The 21311-nt window shown below is 49.4% G+C and overlaps 2 protein-coding genes across 11 annotated transcripts in view; one reads left to right on the forward strand and one right to left on the reverse strand.

Annotated features, from left to right (window-relative positions):
• Positions 1–21311, forward strand: part of NDEL1 (nudE neurodevelopment protein 1 like 1) — a 79856-nt gene that overhangs the window by 57079 nt on the left and 1466 nt on the right. The gene's annotated exons all lie outside the window — the stretch shown is intronic.
• MYH10 (myosin heavy chain 10) overlaps positions 6294–21311 on the reverse strand; it is a 153306-nt gene continuing 138288 nt past the window's right edge. For 5 of the 10 annotated variants that reach the window (XM_009189646.4, XM_009189643.4, XM_009189645.4 and 2 more), the window contains 8 exons: positions 19568–19729; positions 16213–16341; positions 13365–13453; positions 12507–12630; positions 12213–12421; positions 10432–10540; positions 8984–9156; positions 7893–8037 (listed from right to left, as the gene is read on the reverse strand). In XM_009189646.4, the coding sequence (XP_009187910.1) occupies positions 7893–8037; positions 8984–9156; positions 10432–10540; positions 12213–12421; positions 12507–12630; positions 13365–13453; positions 16213–16341; positions 19568–19729 (1140 nt within the window). Of the gene's footprint in view, positions 8038–8983; positions 9157–10431; positions 10541–12212; positions 12422–12506; positions 12631–13364; positions 13454–16212; positions 16342–19567; positions 19730–21311 lie in introns of all 10 variants that reach the window. The other 5 variants (XM_009189642.4, XM_009189641.4, XM_003912320.4 and 2 more) reach the window with 2 other exon arrangements.

Consider the following 21311-nt stretch of genomic DNA (forward strand, 5'->3'; position numbering starts at 1 on the left):
CATGAGAGGAGAGTTGGGGCCCATAAAGTCAGGTTCCAACGACAGCAGCTGTGGAATGGGACAGAGATCAGGCGGCCTCTGGAGATGTCTTATGTGTGGAGTGGGCGTCCTCATGCTGTTTCTTGGCACTGGCTTCTGGGCTTGGCTGTGATTGCCAGGAGCAGTTCGAGAGTGGCCTGGGCCCCATGTGAAAATCTGGAAGGAAGGACCAGGATGTTGAGGGTGGAAGTTCACGAAGTGCCAGAGTAACTGGGATGGATCCGGGAGCTGGTCCTGCAGCTATGCTGCCATTCATGACAGATGCTGTCATTTTGGGATTAGAAGTCTCTTCGAACTGGCACTTCTTCTCATCCCTCAGGTTAATGCTAGCAAGTGAGAGAAGGTGTCAGATATTTGGAAGCAAGACACAAGGTAACATATTGAAGAACGCGTAAACTGGGGTTCTGTGTGAATGCATCAGATTCTGAGCACTGTTTACTTATAACAATAGAAACAGTATATTTTATAGTTTTAAAACTATAAGTAAATGAAAATGAAGTGAATCAAAACCCTGAGTGACTTTGGGAGGCCGAGGCGGGCGGATCACAAGGTCAGGAGTTTGAGACCAGCCTGACCAACATGGTAAAACCCCGTCTCTACTAAAATACAAAAATTAGCTGGGCGTGGTGGTGTGTGCCTGTCATCCCAGCTACTCGGGAGGCTGAGGCAGGAGAATCGCTTGAACCCAGGAGGCAGAGGTTGCAATGAGCCGAGATCATGCCACTGCACTCCAGCCTGGGTGACAGGGCTAGACTCCGTCTCTAAAATAAAATAAAATAAAGTCCTGAATGAATAAGAACTATTAAGTAGGATCCATTGTCAAACATTTCTCTATTAATCTATGGACAGGAATATCTGCTGTTAGTTCCTGGAGATTTTGTCCTGAGCTGAGTCTCCAGGGACACTTGCAGTGGGTGTGTGCTGTGCTCGGCTGAGCTGCAGTGGCTGAGAGGACAATCCTAAGCCTCTTGTTGATGTGCAGCAACGTCCAGCTTCTTTCCCAACCCTCATGGGAAGGTTTGGATTAGATGAGCGGTTTCAGCATTTAGCTGGCCTCTTTATTTACATAGGAAGCCCAACTAAAACACAGCAAGCAGGTCTTTAACTCTGGTTAAAGCACAGATGATGTTTGGAGCCCTGAATCTTCATCCCTAGCTCCCCAAGTGATTTCTCACTTCCTTTGCATCTTGAACACCCTGGGCTCATCTTTTTTTTTTTTTTTTTTTTTTTTTGAGATGGAGTCTCACTTTGTCTCCCAGGCTGGAGTGCAGTGACGTGATCTCCGCTCACTGCAACCTCCGCCTTCCGGGTTCAAGCAATTCTCCTGCCTCAGCCTCCTGAGTAGCTGGGATTACAGGCGCCCGCCACCACACCCAGCTAATTTTTGTATTTTTAGTAGAGACGGGGTTTCAGCATGTTGGTCAGGCTGGTCTCGAACCCCTGACCTCGCAATCCACCCACCTTGGCCTCCCAAAGTGCTGGGATTACAGGCGTAAGCCACCGTGCCCGGCTCCACCCTGGGCTCATCTTATCCAGACTGTTTTGCCAATTGCTGGCCACTCAGTTGATATCTGGAGGAAGGGCCCAGGCTACAGGGGCCCACGTGTCATCCACTGCATGTCACCACTGCTTTGTGTCCAGAAGAGCCTGGGCCAGGTCCCTGGAGGGTAGCAGTGTGCCTTTGGGCTTATTTCTGGTCCCTTTGGGAAGAGACTTTCACTTTAAAAATTAAAAAAAAAATTTTCTTAGCCAGTTTAATTTAGCAGTGGGGAGTTATATACCAACTTCAATGACTTTTTTTTTTTTTTTTTTTGAGATGGAGTCTCGCTGTCACCCAGGCTGGAGTGCAGTGGTGTGATCTTGGCTCACCGCAACCTCCACCTCCCAGGTTCCAGCGATTCTCCTGACTCAGCCTCCTAAGTAGCTGGGATTACAGGTGCCCGCCGCCATGCCCGGCTAAATTTTTTTTTTGTTGTTGTTGTATTTTTAGTAGAAGCCGGGTTTCAACACGTTGTTCAGGCTGGTCTTGAACTCTTGACCTCAGGTAATCCACCCGCCTCAGCCTCCCAAAGTTCTGGGATTACAGGTGTGAGTCACTGTGGCCGGCCTTAGTGACATTTTTTTTGTGGCTATAGCAGCTCTTGGCAAATGACCCCCTATGAGGAAACCAGCCGACTCCCTGGACCTCATCTCCCGTCTTCTGTTTGGACTGTGGGGTGTCAGGTGCTACTGCGGACCTGGTCAGAGAGAGCAGCTGCCACCTGGCGTGAATGCCGCTCTGTACTGTTTGCCTGTCTAGCTAAAGAGTGCCCCTGGGTGGGTTTTCTTCCTGGGGCTGCCGGGTATCTGGTTTTGCGTGGCTCTCCATGAAACCTCGGGAGCGAGCCCTGCTTGAGCTGCGTCCGTGTGCCCTTCCTCCCTGCTGGTGGGGCTCATCTCCTGGGTGGTGGGCAGCCTCTCGCGTCCAGGTGTTTTCGTTTCAGTCGCTCAGTCCTATCCCTCACTCCCAAATGTCGTCTTAGGAGAGAGTCGTAGCCAGCACTCCACTCCCTCCAGCCCAGAGTGGCCAGAAATGACCCCTGACCGATGCAGCTGAGACCCAGGAGCCAAAGCTGGGACGCTGAGTCACAGTGAGGCCCGCGAGAACTGTACAGAGGTGACCTGAGGACAGGACACAGTGCTCTGACCTCAGGTGGCAGAAAGGACAATGGGCCTGGGTTTGAGGTGCCTGAGCTTGCACGGCTAATTCATCGTGAGGCCAGGCTTGGGCACGAGCCCAGTCTTTTGCTGCGGTGCCTTTCCAAACAAGGCCTCAGTGGCCTTGACTCCCACTCTCTGTGCCATGCCTCGGGAGAGGAGCAGGTTTTGAAGGCTTGGAAGTGACGGGTGGCGGGGCTGGCACAGCCTTTGCAGCAGGAGGAGTCAGTTCACCTAGCCTTCCTCCTGTGCCCGCTGCGCATGCTGACTCTGCCTCTCTTGGCAGCTGCCCCAGAGACGCCACTAGTGTGGGTCTCCTGAGAGCCAAGGTGGAAGCTGGCACTTCTGGGAGAGGGGTGGCACCCTGCGTGGAGCCACAGCTTTAGGGAGCACCCTGTAGCCAGCTCTGCCCCCTCCCCGACTGTAACAGTGTTGTGCCCTGTCTCATGGTGTGTGTTGGTGATACAGCATTCCTGAAAAGCAGATTCCAGTGCGGCTCCAGAATTTCCTTCTAAGCTGCTGATGCTCATTCTGCAAGTGTTTTTTTTTTCCTCTGGAGACGGATTTTCACTCTTGTTGCCCAGGCTGGAGGGCAATGGCGTGATCTTGGCTCACTGCAACCTCCAGCTCCCGGATTCAAGCAATTCTCCTGCCTCAGTCTCCCAAGTAGCTGGGATTACAGGCATGCGCCACCACGCCCACCTAATTTTGTATTTCCCGTTCTGCAAATTTTGCTGCTGGGCTTTATTGATCTCACCAGGAGTCGGGCAATGACACCATCATAGCTGCTGCCTCCTGACAGTGATTGTGAGACACGGGAGATGTGGCCCACGTGAAGCCGGGGTGCCTTGGCACCAGTGCAGTATGGCACATACTTGGGAGAGGCAGTGCTCTGCATGGGGATCTGTGAGACCCAGTTTATTGATTATGTCACGTTACCTCTTAAATAGGGCTTTGTGGCATCCAGTCAGCCGGAATGGAGCCGGTTACTGGGCTGCTCGTCTCAGCAGGGACTGAGGCTGAGGCCACGCTTTCTGCCCAGTTTACAGGCTCTGTAGCTACAGTGAGTGTCTCTGAAAAGCTGTATGATGGACTTACACCCTTTCAGTAGCTTCATATAAGTTTCCCAACAAGAATGGGTGCTTCGCAGTCTGCTTGATTCCCAAATGGCAGGTGCCTACAGAAGGAAGTGGGCTTCTCTGTCTGGTCCTGACAGCTGGCTCAGGACGGCATTTTGGCAAACACTCAAAATCTGGGAAAGCTCTTGGTGCGGAGGTTGTCCGCGAAAGGTGGAAAGGGAGAGGTGCTTTCTTGCGTTCCTCCCGGAGACTGGGAAGCCTGTGTGGGTGGGGCCTCGTAAGGGGAGACCTGCCTGGAACTGGAGGGAGAGGAGTCATCGCCACTTCCTGACCGTTCCGGCCTGGAGCCTGTTCTGGCTTTTTTCTTTTTTGGGGGGCTGAAGGAAGAGCAGGAAGGTGTGGTTTGACAACAGTGAGGTCTTCTCCAGTCTTGACCTGGTCCCTCAGCAGCACCAGCCTCCGGGAAAAGGGCCATGGGTCAGTCATACCCAGAGCCGTAGGAAGGGCTGGCTAGGAGAACAGCTTGGCCTTACAGCCCACAATTCATCTTAGCCGAGGTTTCCTGGGACAGGAAAAATTGGTGACACAAAGATGTGACGAATCTATAGGCTGATGCCATCAGGAATTGGAAGTGTCCCCTCAAGCCACCAGGCTGGAAATAGGTGTTATCGGCTGGGTATGGTGGCTCACACCTGTAATCCCAGCACTTTGGGAGGGAGGCCAAGGCGGGCAGATCACTTGAGGCCGGGAGTTCAAAACCAGCCTGTCCAACATGGTGAAATCCCGTTTCTACAGAAAAAAAAAAAAAAAAAAAACCCAGAAAAGAAAACAAAAATTAGCCAGGCCTGGTGTCGGGCACCTGTAATCCCAGCTACTCGGGAGGCTGAGGCAGAGAATGACTTGAACCCCGAGGTGGAGGTTGAAGTTAGCTGAGATCGTGCTACTCTGCTCCAGCCTGGGAGACAGAGCGAGACTCTGTCTCAGGAAAAAAAAAAAAAAAAAGTTGTCATCCCTCCAAAGCAGTTTAAAATAGTCCCCTGGAATGGCTGCATTAAAGAAAAAACAAAAAAAAGACGGCATCTACGGTATGGCAAGGACAGAGCATTTAAAGCCCTAAATGAAGCCCCAGAACCGCCTCCTGCCATCTAAACTCAGGCCCAACGGAAGAGCAAGCCTTTTCCGTCTTGCGAGTTCTCTCCCCGGGAACCACGCTGCTGCTGCGCAGAAGCTGACCAGCTTGACCTTCTGATACATGCAGCGCCCAGCTGCCGTCAACTGCCTTCCCTGTGCTCTGAATGCCCGACAAAGGTTGTAGAAACTACCTTTCCTTAGGCCTGGAGTGTGGTCAGTCAAGAAAGCTCCCTTCTAGTTATTAAATAGTATCTTCGCAGCACCAGGGCCTGGAATTGGTCCACACAGGTGGTTTTTCTGGCACGCTGAGTAGTTGGGAAACTGTGACGTGAACACCAGTTAGACCAGCCAGTAGGGAAGATTTTTTTTTTTTTTTGAGACAGTGTCTCCCTCTGTCGCCCAGGCTGGAGTGCAGTGGCGTGCTCTCAGCTCACTGTAGCCTCCACCTCCCAGATTCAAGTAATTTTCATGCCTCAGCCCCTCAAGTTGCTGGGACTACAGGTGCACACCACCACACCTGGCGAATTTTTGTGTTTTTAGTAGAGATGGGGTTTTACCACGTTGGCCAGGCTCGATTTGAACTTCTGACCTCAAATGATCCATTGGCCTCCCAAAGTGCTGGGATTATAGGCTTGAGCACCACGCCCAGCCCAGAGTTCTTACTTTTTGAGAAAAACAAGCCTCTGAATTCCATACACTCTTGGATAAAATACTGGATGTGGGGGTGAAGCACCACACCTGTGACTCACCTTTCCTCGCCCATGGTGGTGGCACAGAAGAGGGCACTTCTGCCCATTTCACACGTTTCCACTGCTGCCAAGAAGCCTAGTCACAGACCCCTTACCCCCAGAACCAGCCTAACCCGAGAATGTCATGGAATAAGAAATGGGCATTCTCTGTGTGATTCTGTACTGCCCTAGGATCTCTCTCATCCTAGTTGGCCTGCACGGGAGAGGCTGTGGCCTCATCACTGAAGCCTTCAAAAGCATCTTCAATATGTGTCTGCCTGAAAGTGCAGCCTGAAATGTCTTGGACCTCTGAAAATGTCCTAACCCAGCAGTGAGCTTCATTGGTTGGTGACCAGAGCCCTCCTACCTCACTCCCTTGACAGCTAGGCCAGCCCCTGCCTTTGGGTGGTCTTTCCCTTTCCAGGGCATCTGCACCCTGCCAGGCGCTGGCAGGAACAAGAGTTGGAGCCAGGACTGGCCTGAGAATTACTCTGTCATCTGACCTGGGAGACAGCGCCCTCGGCGAAAGGGCCTGGCGCCGTCATTTGAAGTCTGTGTGGCGCCCACCCTCTAGTCACATCACAGATGGGAAATCGAGAACAGAAGGTGAGAAAACAGATTCCATGTTCACATGATTATTCTTGTTTATTGAGGTCTCTTTATTCTCCACGGGTGCTTTTTTCTCCAAGTAAACAGAGCAGGCGCAAATATCTATAATGAATAAATTTATTGTCTTACAAAAATCATTGTCTAGAAATACGGGAATACAAGAAAAGATATTTGCGGTCAGGTGTCTGGTGGTCAACAGCCAGTACAATTCATAAAGGGGGAAATCCAAGATTCCAAACCCACAGGACAAATTCTTCCTAACAGATGTTAAAGCTTTTAACCCAAAAGGTTTGTGTTTTCAAGCACATTGCAGAGGATCAAGGATTTAGAATTAACACTGATTCATTGTCACTGAATGTTTGTAATACCACTTTGACTAGAGAGGTACATGATATGAAGCACAGTCAAAACTGAATACATTAAATTGTTATAGAGGCGAATGATATATTCAACATTGTCTTAGTACTGTAGTGTCTAAGGCACTTTCCGTAATGTCAGTTTGCTTAACTATCAACCAAAAACAGGATGCTAAGTGTTCACTGTAACACTGTCCAAAGGGAAGGGAGAAGGAAGAATGAAGGAGTCACACCCACTGGCATGTCAACATTCAGGAAGATGGCATATGTTCTGGAGGTTCCATAAACCTCATTGACAAACTTGGAACAAGCCTCGGACACAAAACCAATATTCCCATTTTGGGCTCAAAGCAGCGGCTGAATTTGCAAGGTCAGCGTGAGGGCCTGGCTGGCGAGGGAGGGCCTTCCACTAGCTCGGCTTAGGGGTCCGCGGCTGCTTGCTCCTGACGTGAGGAGGGCACCGGCTGAGCCAGGCGGTTCGGGAGACCATCTGGAAGTCTACGTGATCCATGGCTGCCACAGCTGCAGTGTGGCCACTATCCCTTCCATGCACAGACCAGCCCTGGCCAAGGACAGTTCACATGAGGAGATGCGGGACACCATCGACTCGAGGGGCAGGGCCCCCCTTGGGGGATGGGCATGGTAACCCCAAATGGGTGTTGCTTCCAATCCAGCCCACCCCTCCTACTCTTTCCAAAGCCCCTTTCACAGTTTGCTCACTGAAATAGTGTTGATCATTATTTGAGAGAAATGAGAGAGACAAGTGCAGTTTAGAGTCCACAATGGTCTAGGAGACTTGATGTGGCTGAGGAGTCGGGGGCCACGTGAACACAGAACTAGGTGACCTGCCTGTACGACAGAGAGCATGCAGAGCGACTGAGCGACGCCCACGGCGCTGCCCCAATAACCCAGCGACCCGCAGCCAAGGGCCTGGAGTTTGTTTAAAAAGGGTTCTTACCGTGTTTTATAAAATGGTCTCTTGATGACTATATGGAAAATAGATGCAATGATGAAACAATCTGTTTAATATGTGTGTTCTGTGTGTGTCTATATATAAAAAGGGGAGCATTGTACCTAAGTCTGAAGCGGGATACAGTATGCGTAGGCTGGAGAGCCTTAAGACACAGTTGATCTTTCAGGAAGGAATCCCGTAGCTTGCCAATTTCCTAAATCTGCAGGAGGCCCCAAGGCAGGCTGGCACCGGTGCGTTCCTAAGTGTCCCACTGTATCGCCTCCTCTGGCTTCCTGCGACTTTACTCTGACTGGGGTGGCTGCGTCTCATTGACATCACTGGTCTTACTTTCCGTGTCGTCATCGGAGAGCTCCAGGGAAGCTCCTTCAATGTGCAGCTGGCGCCGGCCAGATCGGCTGGAGGAGAAGCTGATGGGGCCGCCCCGCCTGGAGAGAACAGGAAGCGGATGTGTGTGGGTAAACAGACAGGAGCACGTGGCTGTCAGTAGGTCCAACCACTCAGCGCGGCAGAACCTTCCCCCTGCACCCCTTCCTCAGACACACGACCTTGTGGGGGCGGCGGTCCGATGGGAAAAGACTGTGTGCCTTTCTGCCTGTCCCACAACCCTGCCTGCAGAGTAGGCAGAGCAGGGTCCTCGGAGAACTGGGGAGGACTTGGTTCAGCCTAGGACTGTCTGTGATGGAAATGGTAAGGAAGACGGATTAAGGCCAAGCTCTAACTGCTAACCAGGGAATCAGCCAGATAGCAAATATTTTATTGAGGATTTGTGGGCCACCTAGGGACTCTGTTGAATATTCTTTTTGTGTTTTTAGAACCATTTAAAAATGTAGACACCATTCTTAGCTTGATGGCTGTACAAAAGCAGGTTATGCACCAAATCTGCCCATCGGCCAGACGTGCTGTAACCTCGGCTGAGCTGGTCTTGCGGGGCAGGGACCTCAGCTGTAGCTCTCCCACGCTCCGCCCTCGCCCTGGTACACAGCAGATCCAGTGTAGTGAGGAGGACCGTAATGAGGAGGGCTGATGGCACCAGGTCCCGGGAGGAGCTCCTGCCCCCTGCCCTGCTTTTTAACAGAGGCTGGGAGCTCGCCTCGCTACTGGATGTCTGGACGGGGATGGACGCCTGATGCAGCTCCAGCCTGGTGTGGTGGATGAGTGTGGTCCTCTAGTGACTGGCAATGAGTGGGCTTGCTCCTCTTTTATTCTCCCCGAGGATGACTATCAAGGTCAGAAATCTTAAATGAAGTGGTTCAGGAGAAAGAATGGATCACCGGGCATGGATCTAAGTAAACTTCCTCCAACCAGCTACGCCCCGAGCCTAAGCTAACCCACAACAGCTGCCTGTCAGCTCGGGGCCACATGCCTGCTCACCTCAGCCGGTTCTTCAGGGTGCTGACCTCGCGGCTCAGGCCCTCGTTGGCCTCGGTGGCATCATCCAGTTCCCGCTGGAGTTTACGCCGAGATGCGTTGGCACGCGTCGCTTCTTCTTCTGCTTCCTCCAGCTGGCGTTTAAGCTGCTTCATCCGAGCGTTGGCCTTCTCCATCTTGGGGAGGGTACATGAACCAAAACAAACCAAACTGGTGAGTCCAGTGTCGGCCTCTCTGCACCCCGAGCGTGGCAGTGCGGGGCTCTGCCTGTTACTCTTGTGAGCACGCGTGTACACGGATGTACACACATGCCTGGGGGCTGGTCAGAGGCTCTGTAACTGGCCTGCCGCTCTCAGCAAAGCCAGCATCTATAAAGCACACTAGGCCAAAAAAACGAAAAAATACTCAAGATGTTTTTTACTGGTGAGTTTTCTGCAGAAAAATGACAGAGTTTACTATCTTCACACACGTGACCTAGGGGACTGAAAGGGAACTGCTATTCTTGCAAAATGCGGAAGAACCAGCAATGTGGTACAATCCCCAAGCCCGGGAGGTTGTACGATGCATCTCTACACCTCCTTTCAAGGATGGGCATCTCAGATATCATACTCGGATTCAAGCAGAAAAGCACCCTGGGATGACCTGCCACAGAACTAAGAGCCTCCCTTTCGGACCCTTCATTCCTGAGCCACACAGGGGCTGGCCAGTGCCTCGGGGGCCCAGCGCACACCGCCCTCAACTGTTCTCCATGTTGCTAGGCCCCAAGGGTGGGGGTGGGAAGGGAAGGCCAGGTTGCTTGACCGAGTGAATGAAGTTGGGGAGGGTTCGGGCCAAAGGCAGTGAAATCCTCAGATCCATGCACCTTTCTGGCCAGTGTCTGCAGTGTGAAGTCTCACCAGGCAGAGGGCAGGGAGCGGGAGGGAGGGTACAGCTGCCCACGCTGCCATCAGGGCAGGCCTGCCCCACAGTTGAAAGTCCTGCGGAACATTCCCTGCGCACTTAGAGAAGGGGGCCTGGATGCAGACACCGAAGCCACTCGGGTGCAGCGTGCAGTACCTCTGTCTTCCCTTCACTTTCTATTCACTATCTCCCGGGTCCACCCTACACCCAGCCAGTACCTCATGACTGCCAGCAATGTCCAGGAACTACACTAGGCATTAGGGAGATAACGGGGAGCAAAACAGGCAGAAATCCCTGTACTCACGAAGCGCACATTCTAGTGGAGAAAGCAGGAGCTTTACAGTTCAGTCCAGGCCTCACTGCAACTTGCTGTCCCCTCCCTCCTGTGTCTCGGGTACTGAGAGTGCCCGCCAGGAACATGGAACAGCCCGTGTTAGCCGAAACATCAGAATCGGGAGGCCCCTGAATGCCACTGCTCAGTTGTGCCACCAGCGCGTTCTCCACCAGTTCCTTTGCTCACATGCTTCCCAGGGAGGCATTTCCGCACGCACCTGCTCTTTATACTGATCCGCGTGTCGACGCTCATCCTCCACCTGCATGAAGATTTCTTTCAGCTTCTTCTCAGTGCGACGGACTAATTTGTTGGCGGCTGCTCGTTCCCTGTGAAAGTGGTCACAGTAGTTCTGAAATTCTTGAAATGATATTTTGTGTGGGGAAAAAATACTTTTTAAAGCCCTTTTTCTTTGGGAAGATGACACATGGTGGAGGCATCATGGACCTCTCTGCCCAGAATATCGTGACTAATGTGGTGCTGAGACCTTTTCCTTCTGGTCAAAACAGGAATTGCCTTTAGTGTATTCCTCAGTAGCGAAAGGTAGAAAAAGCACATTTTTCCTGCATGTGTAGGTATTAATTACTGTACACAGGTATTAATCACTGTACTCAGTTATCTTACTTTTTGTGTTTTTGAGATGGAGTCTCGCTCTGTCGCCCAGGCTGGAGTGCAATGGCACCATCTCTGCTCACTGCCACCTCCGCCTCCCGGGTTCGAGCGATTCTCCTGCCTCAGCCTCCCGTGTAGCTGGGACTACAGGTGCGTGCTGCCACGCCTGGCTAATTTTTGTATTTTTAGTAGAGACGGGGTTTTACTACGTTGGCCAGGCTGGTCTCGAACTGTTCACCTCAGGTGATCTGTCTGCCTTGGCCTCCCAAAGTGCTGAGATTACAGCCGTGAGCCACCGCGCCCGGCCTGTACACAGTGATCTTCTAAACAGCAAATGTTACATACAAGCTACCTGTCAGTTATACTGAACACAGACTTTTGAAGATGCCATCCTTAATCACCTAAACTTTTCCCCTAAGAAACAACCCAATTTATTAAGTGATTGTTTCACTTGAGAATTTACTGATTACCTCCTATGACGTAGGGCTTTGGCAGCTCACATTGAAAAAACAAAAAACAAACCCCCTACACTCCCTCTTTGGTTAGAGGTGAAACAAATCCATGTTTCTAGATAGGTCTACATCGTCCCATGTGAAGGAGAGGTAACTTATTTGGAGGACTCCGTGGAAGACAGAAAAAGTTATTTCGTTCCTTAACAAATATGCAAAAATGGATAGGGATGGAGTCAGCCGAAAGGGTGAGTTCTGTTAGTTCCAACCAGAAACAAACCCTTAACTGTTTGATTCAGCCCACTGGAGTCCAAGAGTGGAGTGGGAAGTCCTAGGACGGGGGACTGGGAAGGATGCAGGCGTTCTGGCCACGAGCCCTGCATTTCTGGGCTCCACGCTCCCCAACAAGAGGGTGAATCTGAAGGTCTACCCTGGCTCTGGGGACTATGACCTCATAGCTTTGTAAACGCCTGCCTGCCAGCAGCTGTGCTGTACAATTTCTCATGCTTTAATACAACATGAAAGCTGTTAAGCAATCCTTTCCTATGGGAGAAGAAAGGCTTTGATTTCTGTCATACTGCATTTGTTCTCTGGCCGCAAACTAGCGCTTCATGGGATGCCACACGCTTGGGAAATCGACTCTGGGTAGGAGATGCAAACTCAGGGTGCCTAGGAAATCAGGGGGTGCACATGTGGTGAGCCCTGAGCTGAGTCCTAAAGCCCAGCCTTCCCTGACTGTTCACAGAGGCCGTCTGTCCTCCCAGCCTCTGAACGCTCACAGCTCTCCTCTCACAGCTCACACCAACTTCTGTCTCCCACTCTGGTTATCTGTGTTCTCCGCCCACGCAGTGGGGAGCCCCTCCCGAAAGGGGCGTGTCTGTTTTGTCTCTGACTGAGCCTGGTTGGTAAGCTTTGGTTTATGACAGCAAAAACCTCTTACTTGGCTTCCTGCTCAAGCTGCTCCTCCAGCTGCCCAATCTTGGCCTCCAGGGCTGAGATGGTGGCCTTGAACTTGGACTTGACAGCACCCTCGAGCTCCTGCAGTTTGGCCTTCAGCTCCTTGTTCTGCCGCTCCAGTTGCTGGCGCGCGTTGTCGCTCTTCTGGGCGGCGCTGCGCTCGGCTGCTAGCTCGGCGTTCAGCGTGTCCACCTAGAGAGGAGAGAGGAGTTTATGGTCACTTGTGCCTGAGGAGTGGCACAGCCCTCCCCGGGTGACGGGCTCCTGCGTGGGCCACCTGTAGAGTGGTCTTGCGGAAGCGGTCGTTGAGCAGCTCCATGTTGCTCTGCTCCTCTTCCAGCTCCTCCTCCAGCTGTGCGATCCGAGCCTCCAGACGCCGCTTCTCATCCAGCAGCGCGGACCTGGTGGGGAGAGGAGGAGGGGACAGTTCAATCCCAGCTCAGCACAGCACGGGAGCCTCAGAGAAGGCTCCTCCACCCACCCTGTTGCTGGAAACCTGAGCAGCCATCCCCGAATCCATCAGTAGGTCCCACTGATGACACTTCCAAACACCCTCCCCCACTGCCACCACCCAGATGCAGGCCTGTCATCTCTCACCTGGACCGCTGGGGTGGCCTCCCGCTGCCCTGCCTGCCTCTCTCCAGCTGTTCTCCACAGACAGCAGCCAGAGTCACTTACAAAACGCAAGCACGACCCCAGCCTCCCCCTGCTGAAACTCTTCAGTGGTTTCCAATCTCTGAGAATAAATTCTACTCATGATGGCATGCTCAAAAAGGCACATGATGAACCTCTGGTTCAGTAATTAAGTAGAGAAATCAACTGAATTGGGAAAAAAAGATAATGACTTTTAACGAAAAATGAATTCAGAGAAAGGTCATATCTGAGGAACCTGCTCGCCAAAGCTAATGAACTGGAAAGTGGAGGCCCGCAGTGCCCGTTAGTGCGCACCACGGCTCCCGCTTGCGGTGTGCGGGGCTCAGCAGGACTGGCCCCGGGGTATGATGGCTGAGGCAGCCCAGGCCCAGCTAGAGAGGAGCAAACCACCTGCTGATACCAGGTGCGTGGACACCTCCAGCCTTCTCAGCAGTGTGTGTGCCTGAGGGTGAAGAACCCGCCCCGGCCACGGGAGACTCACTTGCCAGAGGCGCTGTTGGCGATCTCGTCCGCCAGCTCGTCTCGCTCCTGCTCGGCGTGTCGGCGGGCTCGCTCAGACGAGGCAAGTTCCTAAGCAGTGGGCAGTGGAGACTGCGTTAAGCTCTGGCTGTGAACAGTTTCCTCACCTGTGGAATCTGACAGTGCCTGAAGCTACAGCGACCTTGTTCCTGTCACTGTTAACCTGTACCTCCAACTGTCATTTAGATTTGAGAAATTAAACTGGCGAAAATCTGCTCGGTGCAGACCAGCCAGGTGGTGTGTGGTGTCAGCATCTTACACGAAAACGTCCAGAGGGAAGTCTTCATTGCCATAAGGGCTTTGCTGTCACCTCCAGCGTAAGAGGTGCCTATGTTCCTGCCCTTCTTGGAAAGCTGGTGCCTCTTAATATAAACTGAGCACAAACTTTATACAAACCCTGAACCCTAAGAAACCTGAGCTGTACCAACTGATGATCCTGAAGTATCTTTCACATAAACAGTGTGAGATCAAGGACGCTGGCTGCACAGACCAGTGCGGATCCAGGCAGCTGTGCAGCAACAAGGACCAACGCTCCCATGGGGAGGAGGCAGGGGGGCGCCTCCGCAGGGGCTCAAGTGTTTGCAGAGCTGGGCCTGAGGTGGGCAAGGCCTCTTTCTTGAAGAGGACTGTGGCTCCACGGGGGGCTCTCAGAGGACTGGGCAGGGCAATGGGGACAGCCCTGTGCCTGCCAGCCCACGGAAGGAACTGCCTTATGGCTGCTTTTCCACAAACTTCTTTGGAAAGATGATTTGCCATAGAAAGGAGTCAAGGGTGCATTTATCTTATAAATAAGGGAGCTGAGGCCCACCTGGATGAAGATACTGGCCCAAAGTCCCAAGGTTAGTCAGCAGCAAAAAGTCAGGGTTCCGACTCCCCGTCCAGGGCTCTTCCCACCAGCTGCCCCTTCCAAAAGATGCCACAGTTGGCAAGAGCACACCTTGAAGGTGTCTTAGGAGCAGGGCTGCACGGCAGCGCCTCTCTGCTCTGGCACATGCTCCTGCCTTACATGAGTGTGGGCCGAAGGCCTCTGACAGGCCCGGGTTCTAGCACATCCTGGCACACAGGGCACGGTGGGAGTCAGGAAGGAAAGAGAGGCAGCAGACAGAATGTTCCAGGCCTGATCCCAGGGCCACTGACTCCAGACGGCTCTGCCATCTGGCCTCTGGTGTTTTGTCCTGTTGGGCCTATGAAACACTCACTGTCCACTGGCTGGGGGGGCGGTGGGGGAGCTCTGGGCAGACTGAGGGACCCAGGGGAGAAAGGAAGGGACCCTGGGGCCTCTAAGCCAGATTAACAGAGGTGTTTGAAGGAAAAGTGTCAGAAATAGGGGGAAGGGCAGGGCCAGCTTTCCAGCTCAGTCTCTTCTCCTTAATGCAGTGTGATTCAGGCCTTGCCTGAGAGTCTGAAAGAAACGCTTTCAGAAAAAACAGTATGGTACAGAGAATGCCGCTTGGACATCTGGGTAATGGCCCAGGAGCGCTCTCTAGGAGGCAGGCTCCAAGAGCCACATCGCCTTTGGGGAAATGCGCATGTGGGGATCTCACCAATCAGCTCCATGATGGATACATAGAGCTTACATATCTACTTCACTGATGAACATGCATCGTTTGTAACTACACACGGAACACTTACGAAAACTAACATGTTCTAGGTCCCAGAGCCCTTCTCAACATTCTCTGACCACAATGTGATAAAACTAGAAAGCAACTTAAAAAACAAGCAAATGCCAGACATTTGGAAATTTAAACCGCAAGCTTAAATTCTTCACGGGATGAAGAAGAAACCATAATAGAAATTAGAAAAATTTAGAATTACATGACAATGAAATTACTCCACATCAAAATCTGTGGGACATGATGAAAACAGATCTTAGAGGGGAATTTACAGTCTTTTATAAACATATTAGACAAGAAGCTTGAAAGCTCATGAGCTAAGTGTCCAACTCAAGAAGTCAAAAAAAAAAACAAGGAGCAAAAAACGGTGAGCTAGAGGACAGCGGGATGAAAACCTCTGGAAGCTGGCTCTCAGGTCCTCTCTCAGGGTCTGCTCGGTTTTTACTCATCTGGTTTTCAGTTCCTTGTTCATTCCTGACACCGAGAGCGCCATCGTCCTTTCTTGCAAGCTCAACTCTGCCTTTGCTAATATTTAATTCAATATTTGTAGGTATTTGTATTGGGAGTTTTTTCATATTAACTGATAATATTTATCTTTTCAGGTTTGAAGAAATTTTGATTATCCCTCATTTATACGGTAATGTGTGTATTTAAGTGTGCCTTGCACTGTTACAATTCCTATATGCAACACTTTATCAGTCTCTGCCTCATGAGAACCTACAAAAAAGATAAATGAAGGAATAATAGGAATTCAATGAAACAAACTTCTCTCCTTTTAAGCTATCACATGAATAGTGCTTCTGTGTAAAAACAAGGCAATTTTGCATCACCAAGGTTGGAGTTACACAGTACTTGCTGCGTATCAACACTAAAGCATCACTTCCCTTTCCTGCACAGGGGAACAGGCCAAGAGGCGGCTTGAAAAGCTGCTCATCAGCTCCTTTGCCTTTAGCCAGGTGGAGGAATATATATGAGCAGTGTCGAAGTGATCATTTTCTGTTTCCAAACTGAAGTAACAAGAAGGTTGAGGACCATATTAAAAATGGATACTTAAAAAACAAACAAACAAAAATAAAACAAAAATGTATACTGACATTACAGTGGGCTACAAAGATATTAAAATTTTTTTTGATCTTGGAGTAATTTCAAGGGCAAATATATTTGTTGAACAAATGGATGAATAAATAACAAACCAACCTCCTGCAATTGAAGGATCTCTGCTTCCAGACTCTTCAATTTCTTTTCACTCTCTTTGGATTGAGCAAAAATCTCATCTCTGGATGCACGAGCTTCTTCTAATTCACGTTGGTAATCCTTCATCTGAGCCTATTAATAAGAAGGTTTTGGGGTGGTTTACATTCTTAGTTTTAGTTAAATTTGTTTTAGAGATGACCCCTGGTTATGTTGTCCAGGCTGGTGTCAAACTCAAGGCCTCAAGCATTCCTCCTGATTACAGGTGTGAGTCACTGTGCCTGGCCCCATTCTCAGCTTGTAAACATGGTATTTTTTTTTTCTAGATTATAAAAGTAATATACTTTCATTGTAAATATAAAAGTATATGGAAATGACAAGGATATCATAAGAAAACTACAGATCAAAATGAAATCCCTTATGAATACAAATGCAAAAATCTTCAACAAAATAGTAGCAAACTGAGTCTGACAACATGTGAAAAGGATTATATACCATGACCAAGTGGGATCTATCTGAGGAATGCAAGGTTGGTCTGACAACCAAAAATGAATTAATGTAACCATATAATCATCACAATAAATGCTGAAGAAGCACTTGACAAAATCTAATACCCTTTCAATATAAAAATACTCAAGCTATGAACAGAAGGAAATTTCTTCAATTCTGATTAAAGGCATCAATGAAAAACTGACAGCCAATATCATACTTAAGGATCAATGACTGAATGCTTTCCCTCTAAAAGATGAGAAACAAGACAAGGAGGTCTGATTCTGCCACTTCTATTTAACACTGCAACAGAGATTCCAGCCAGGGTAATTAATTAGGCAAGACAAAGAAATAAAAGATATCTAGATTGGAAAGGAAGAAGTAAAACTAGTTCAATTTGCAGATGATCTGATCTTGTATATAGACAGGCTTAAGAAAGACACAAAAAGAATTAGAACTGCTGGTAATATGGACAATAAAAGAAAAAGCCCACAAGAACTAATAGATGAGTTTAGCAAGATTGCAGAATACAAGATCAACATACAAACATCAATTATATTTCTATACACCAACTACAAACATTCAAAAGAAAGCAATTACATTTATAATAGAATCAAAAGAATACAAACTTAGATATAAACTTAACAAAAGAAGTGAAAGACTTGTATACCAAGAACTACAAAACATCACTGAAAAAAATAAAAAAGATCTAAATAAAAGGAAAGATTATCCATGTTCATAGACCAGACGACTTAATATTGTTAAAATAGCAATACTCTCCAAATTGATCTACACATCAACACAATAAACTATCAAAACCCAAGCTGGCTTTTTTTTTTTTTTTTTTTTGGGTGGCAGAAATTAGTAAGCTAAGGTAGGTGTGGAAATCATTTATCTCATAAAGAATTTATATCCAGAATACAGAATTGTTTCAACTCAGTAATTAAAAGACAGCTCAGCTGTTCAATCTCATTAGTAGTCATTAGAGAAATAAAAATAAAAGCCACAATGAAATGTCACTTCACACCCACTAAGATGGTTACAATCAGAAGATGGACAATAACAAGTGTTGACAAGATGTGGAGAAATTTGAACCCTCACAGATAGCTGGTGGGAATGTAAAACTGCAGTCACTGTGGGAAACAGTTTGGCAGTTCCTCAAAGTTCAACACAGAGGTAGCATTTACCCCAGATCAGTTCTACTCCTAGGTATATTTCAGAGAAAACTGAAAGCACATGTCCACACAAATGCATATGAGTGTTCATAGAGGCATTGTTCAGAAGTCAAAAACTGGAAACACCCAAATGTCCAACTCAGGGATAGATGAATAAAATGTGGTAGATGTATCCACACAGTAGAGTGTTAGTAATAAAAAGGAGTGCAGTACTTATTCATGCTGCTACATGGATGAACTTTGAAAACATTATGCTAAGTGGAAAACCAGTCACAAAAGGCCACATATTGTATGATTCCACTGATATGAAATATGAAACAAAGGCAAATCTATAGAGACTGAAAGATTAGTAGTTGATTAATGCAGAATGCAGCAGGGATACAGGGAATGGGGAATGACAGCTAATGGGTAGAGGATTTTTAGGAGGGACCAAAATGCCCCAAATTTGATAGTGGTGGTGGCTGAATAAGTCTACGAATAAACTAAAAAACATTGAAAATGCTAAATTGGTGAATTGTATGGTATGTAAGCTATATTTCAATAAAGCTGTTAAATAAAATCACAGTATTATAATTTATATTCTTTGTAATTAATTAGCTTAATAACTTTTGTAATTAGCTAATAAAAATCTTGAGCCCAGGCTGCAGTGAGCCATGACTGCACCACTGTACTCCACCCTGGATGGCAGAGTGAGACTCTCTCTCTTAAAAAAAAAAAAAACAAAAACCTTTATATTTAGCTTCCAAAAAAAAAAAAAAGTATATGAAAACAAGTTCCTACCAACCTATTATCCAGAGATGACTTTCTTTCCAAACTTGTTTCTAGGTAAGTATGTCTGCCTGCATGTCTGTATGTGAAAATGTATACACACATGTGTGTAGAGTTACAAGCTAAACCACCCTACACTGTATTTCCCTCTATTCATTTAATTCCGGCCATTGTTCCCCACACACCCCATCACTTAGATGGTTAGCAGTCCATTGACATTTAGGGGGTTTCCATTTCTCCTATCCTAAATAATAACACTTCAGCTAAAGATCTTTGTACATAAAAATTTCTTCTTTATATTTTGTTAAAATAAATTTTCAAGATGTGGTATCAACAAGGTCAAAGGAAAAGTTCTCGTCATAACGGAGCGGCTCCCCTGAGAAGTAGCTCCCATCTGTACTAGGGGTGAGGCCACTGCCTGCCTGCTCACACCGTGAACTCTTGCAGAGATCACCTCGTCATTGTGGTAGTAAAAACTGGCCCATCATCTGGGTAGACAAAGTGATGATTAAAAACAGACCGAAAAGATCACAAAAGCTACAGCACTAAGGGCCTGGGTCGACATGACCCTCCTCTTGAGGTGAGGAAGGGTGGGTTTTAAGCATCGCCACAGGCTCTCAGGGCCACAGGAACCCCGCGTGGTGCCTCCACCCCAGCTGTGTTGCTAAGTGCATTCAAGTATCTCCCGTGGACACAGCGGACACATAAGCAGCGTCTTCATGGCCTGCTGCCCCGCCCCCGGCTGCGCTGACACAGTGCTATGCCCCTAGGGTGGGTGACAGTGGTGCTGTGGCCCCAGGGTGGTACTGCAGTGCTGTCCCCGCCAGCTTCACTGCTGGACTCTGTAGAAGCCACACAGGTCACGTGGTGCTGGATCTCAGTGGGACCACGTGATGCCATCCAGAGACTCCATGGGCGGTGGCACCTACCTGGAGCTTGCGGAGCTGCTTAATCACCTCATCCCGAGCTTTGTTCGCGGCCTCGATTTGGGCTTCGAGGTCCTTTAGGTCTATCTCCATCTTTTTCTTTGAAGCCACAGCAAGCGCCCGCTGTTTCCTCTCGTCCTCCAGCTCTGCCTCGAGCTCCCGCACCTAATGGACAGCATTGGGTTATGCTGGGTTAACTCCAACTTTCTGAGCAGGCAGCCTGTTCTCAAGTGGGGGCTCTGGTGACTCGGGTGAGTGTGACCTTCTGTTACTCTGTAGAGGTCTCTGTTACCAAACAGTTACTATCAACAGAAAACCACAGTAGCTGAATTGTGTTCAAAGGGGTCTTTAAACACCACCACCTAATACAAACCATCCCACTGACTGCTGCGAGGGCACGAGAAGGCAGCCAGGGACCTGAGCTCACAGTGTAGATGAAGCCAAGATGGAAAGACCCGAGACAAATGCGGTAACCATGTAATAAAGGCTGGAGTAGGCACAGAGTGGGCATGGGGTGGTTGCTAAGAGGTGCAGAGGACTAAGCGGGCATGCCTGTTTCCTAGAGCTGCGAGGATGTGGGGCATGGCCAAGTTACAAGGGTGCCAGAAACACACAGAAACTGCCTTTGATAAGCAGGAAGGGGGGAGCAGTCAAAGCTGTCCAATGGAGGAGGGATGAAATGAAGGCCAGCTCTGGAGCAGACAGATGGGAGCGTGAGGATGAGTAAGATGTGGGCAGGAAACTGAGGGGGACACACCTGTCAGCCACTCACTCACTCTGCAGCACTCTTCGCTCAGTGAGCCTCCTAGTGTGCATGGGGATGGGGCCCTACGCTCACACTGTCTGAGGGATGCTCAGAAGAAGGTGCTCTGGAGTCCTTAAACCAAATCCCAACGCCTCCGTCACCAATGACGGGGACCAGACACGAAGCTGCTGAGCTCCAAACCTTATCAGCCCGAGTCTACAGGGACCATGTGTCACTGCCTTGACATGGCCTCCTCAACCTGTCCTGCTTTGTCCACTTATTTAGCCACAAATAAATGCTTTGTCATGTATTTATTAAGGTATAGGTCATAAATACCTTAATAAATACCTATGCCCTAGGTAGTGTTCTAGCAGCTGGAGGCTCAGGTGAGCAAGGAAAGGTCCCTGCCTTCACAGAGCTTCCGCTTCCTGCTAAGAGGCTGATGGGTGGTGTGGGAGCTGGTATGGAGGCACCAAGGCTTGACAGAGTGGTGGCTCCACTGGTCCTTTCCAAAGGGGAGAAACAGGGCCGCTGCTGCTGCTTCTCTGCAGGGGTTGGCATGGGAGACGAGGAGCAGGGCAGCTGCTCCCGCATAATGCAGAGGTGCTCGTCATCTACTTGCTGAATTCTGCAGAGACCTGGGGCTGTACCTCAAGGCACAGGATAGCAGGAGGCACCTAATGTAGAGCCACTTAACATGAATTTCAAAGTGTGGTGGTTTAAAAAAATGTCTACATAGGCCGGGCGCGGTGGCTCAAGCCTGTAATCCCAGCACTTTGGGAGGCCGAGACGGGCGGATCACGAGGTCAGGAGATCGAGACCATCCTGGCTAACACAGTGAAACCCCGTCTCTACTAAAAATACAAAAAATTAGCCGGGCGTGGTGGCGGCACCTGTAGTCCCAGCTACTCGGGAGGCTGAGGCAGGAGAATGGCGGAGGAGGCGGAGCTTGCAGTGAGCCGAGATCGCGCCACTGCACTCCAGCCTGGGTGACAGAGCGAG

The sequence above is a fragment of the Papio anubis genome, chromosome 17, assembly GCF_008728515.1.
Source record: "Papio anubis isolate 15944 chromosome 17, Panubis1.0, whole genome shotgun sequence".
Lineage (NCBI taxonomy): Eukaryota > Metazoa > Chordata > Mammalia > Primates > Cercopithecidae > Papio > Papio anubis.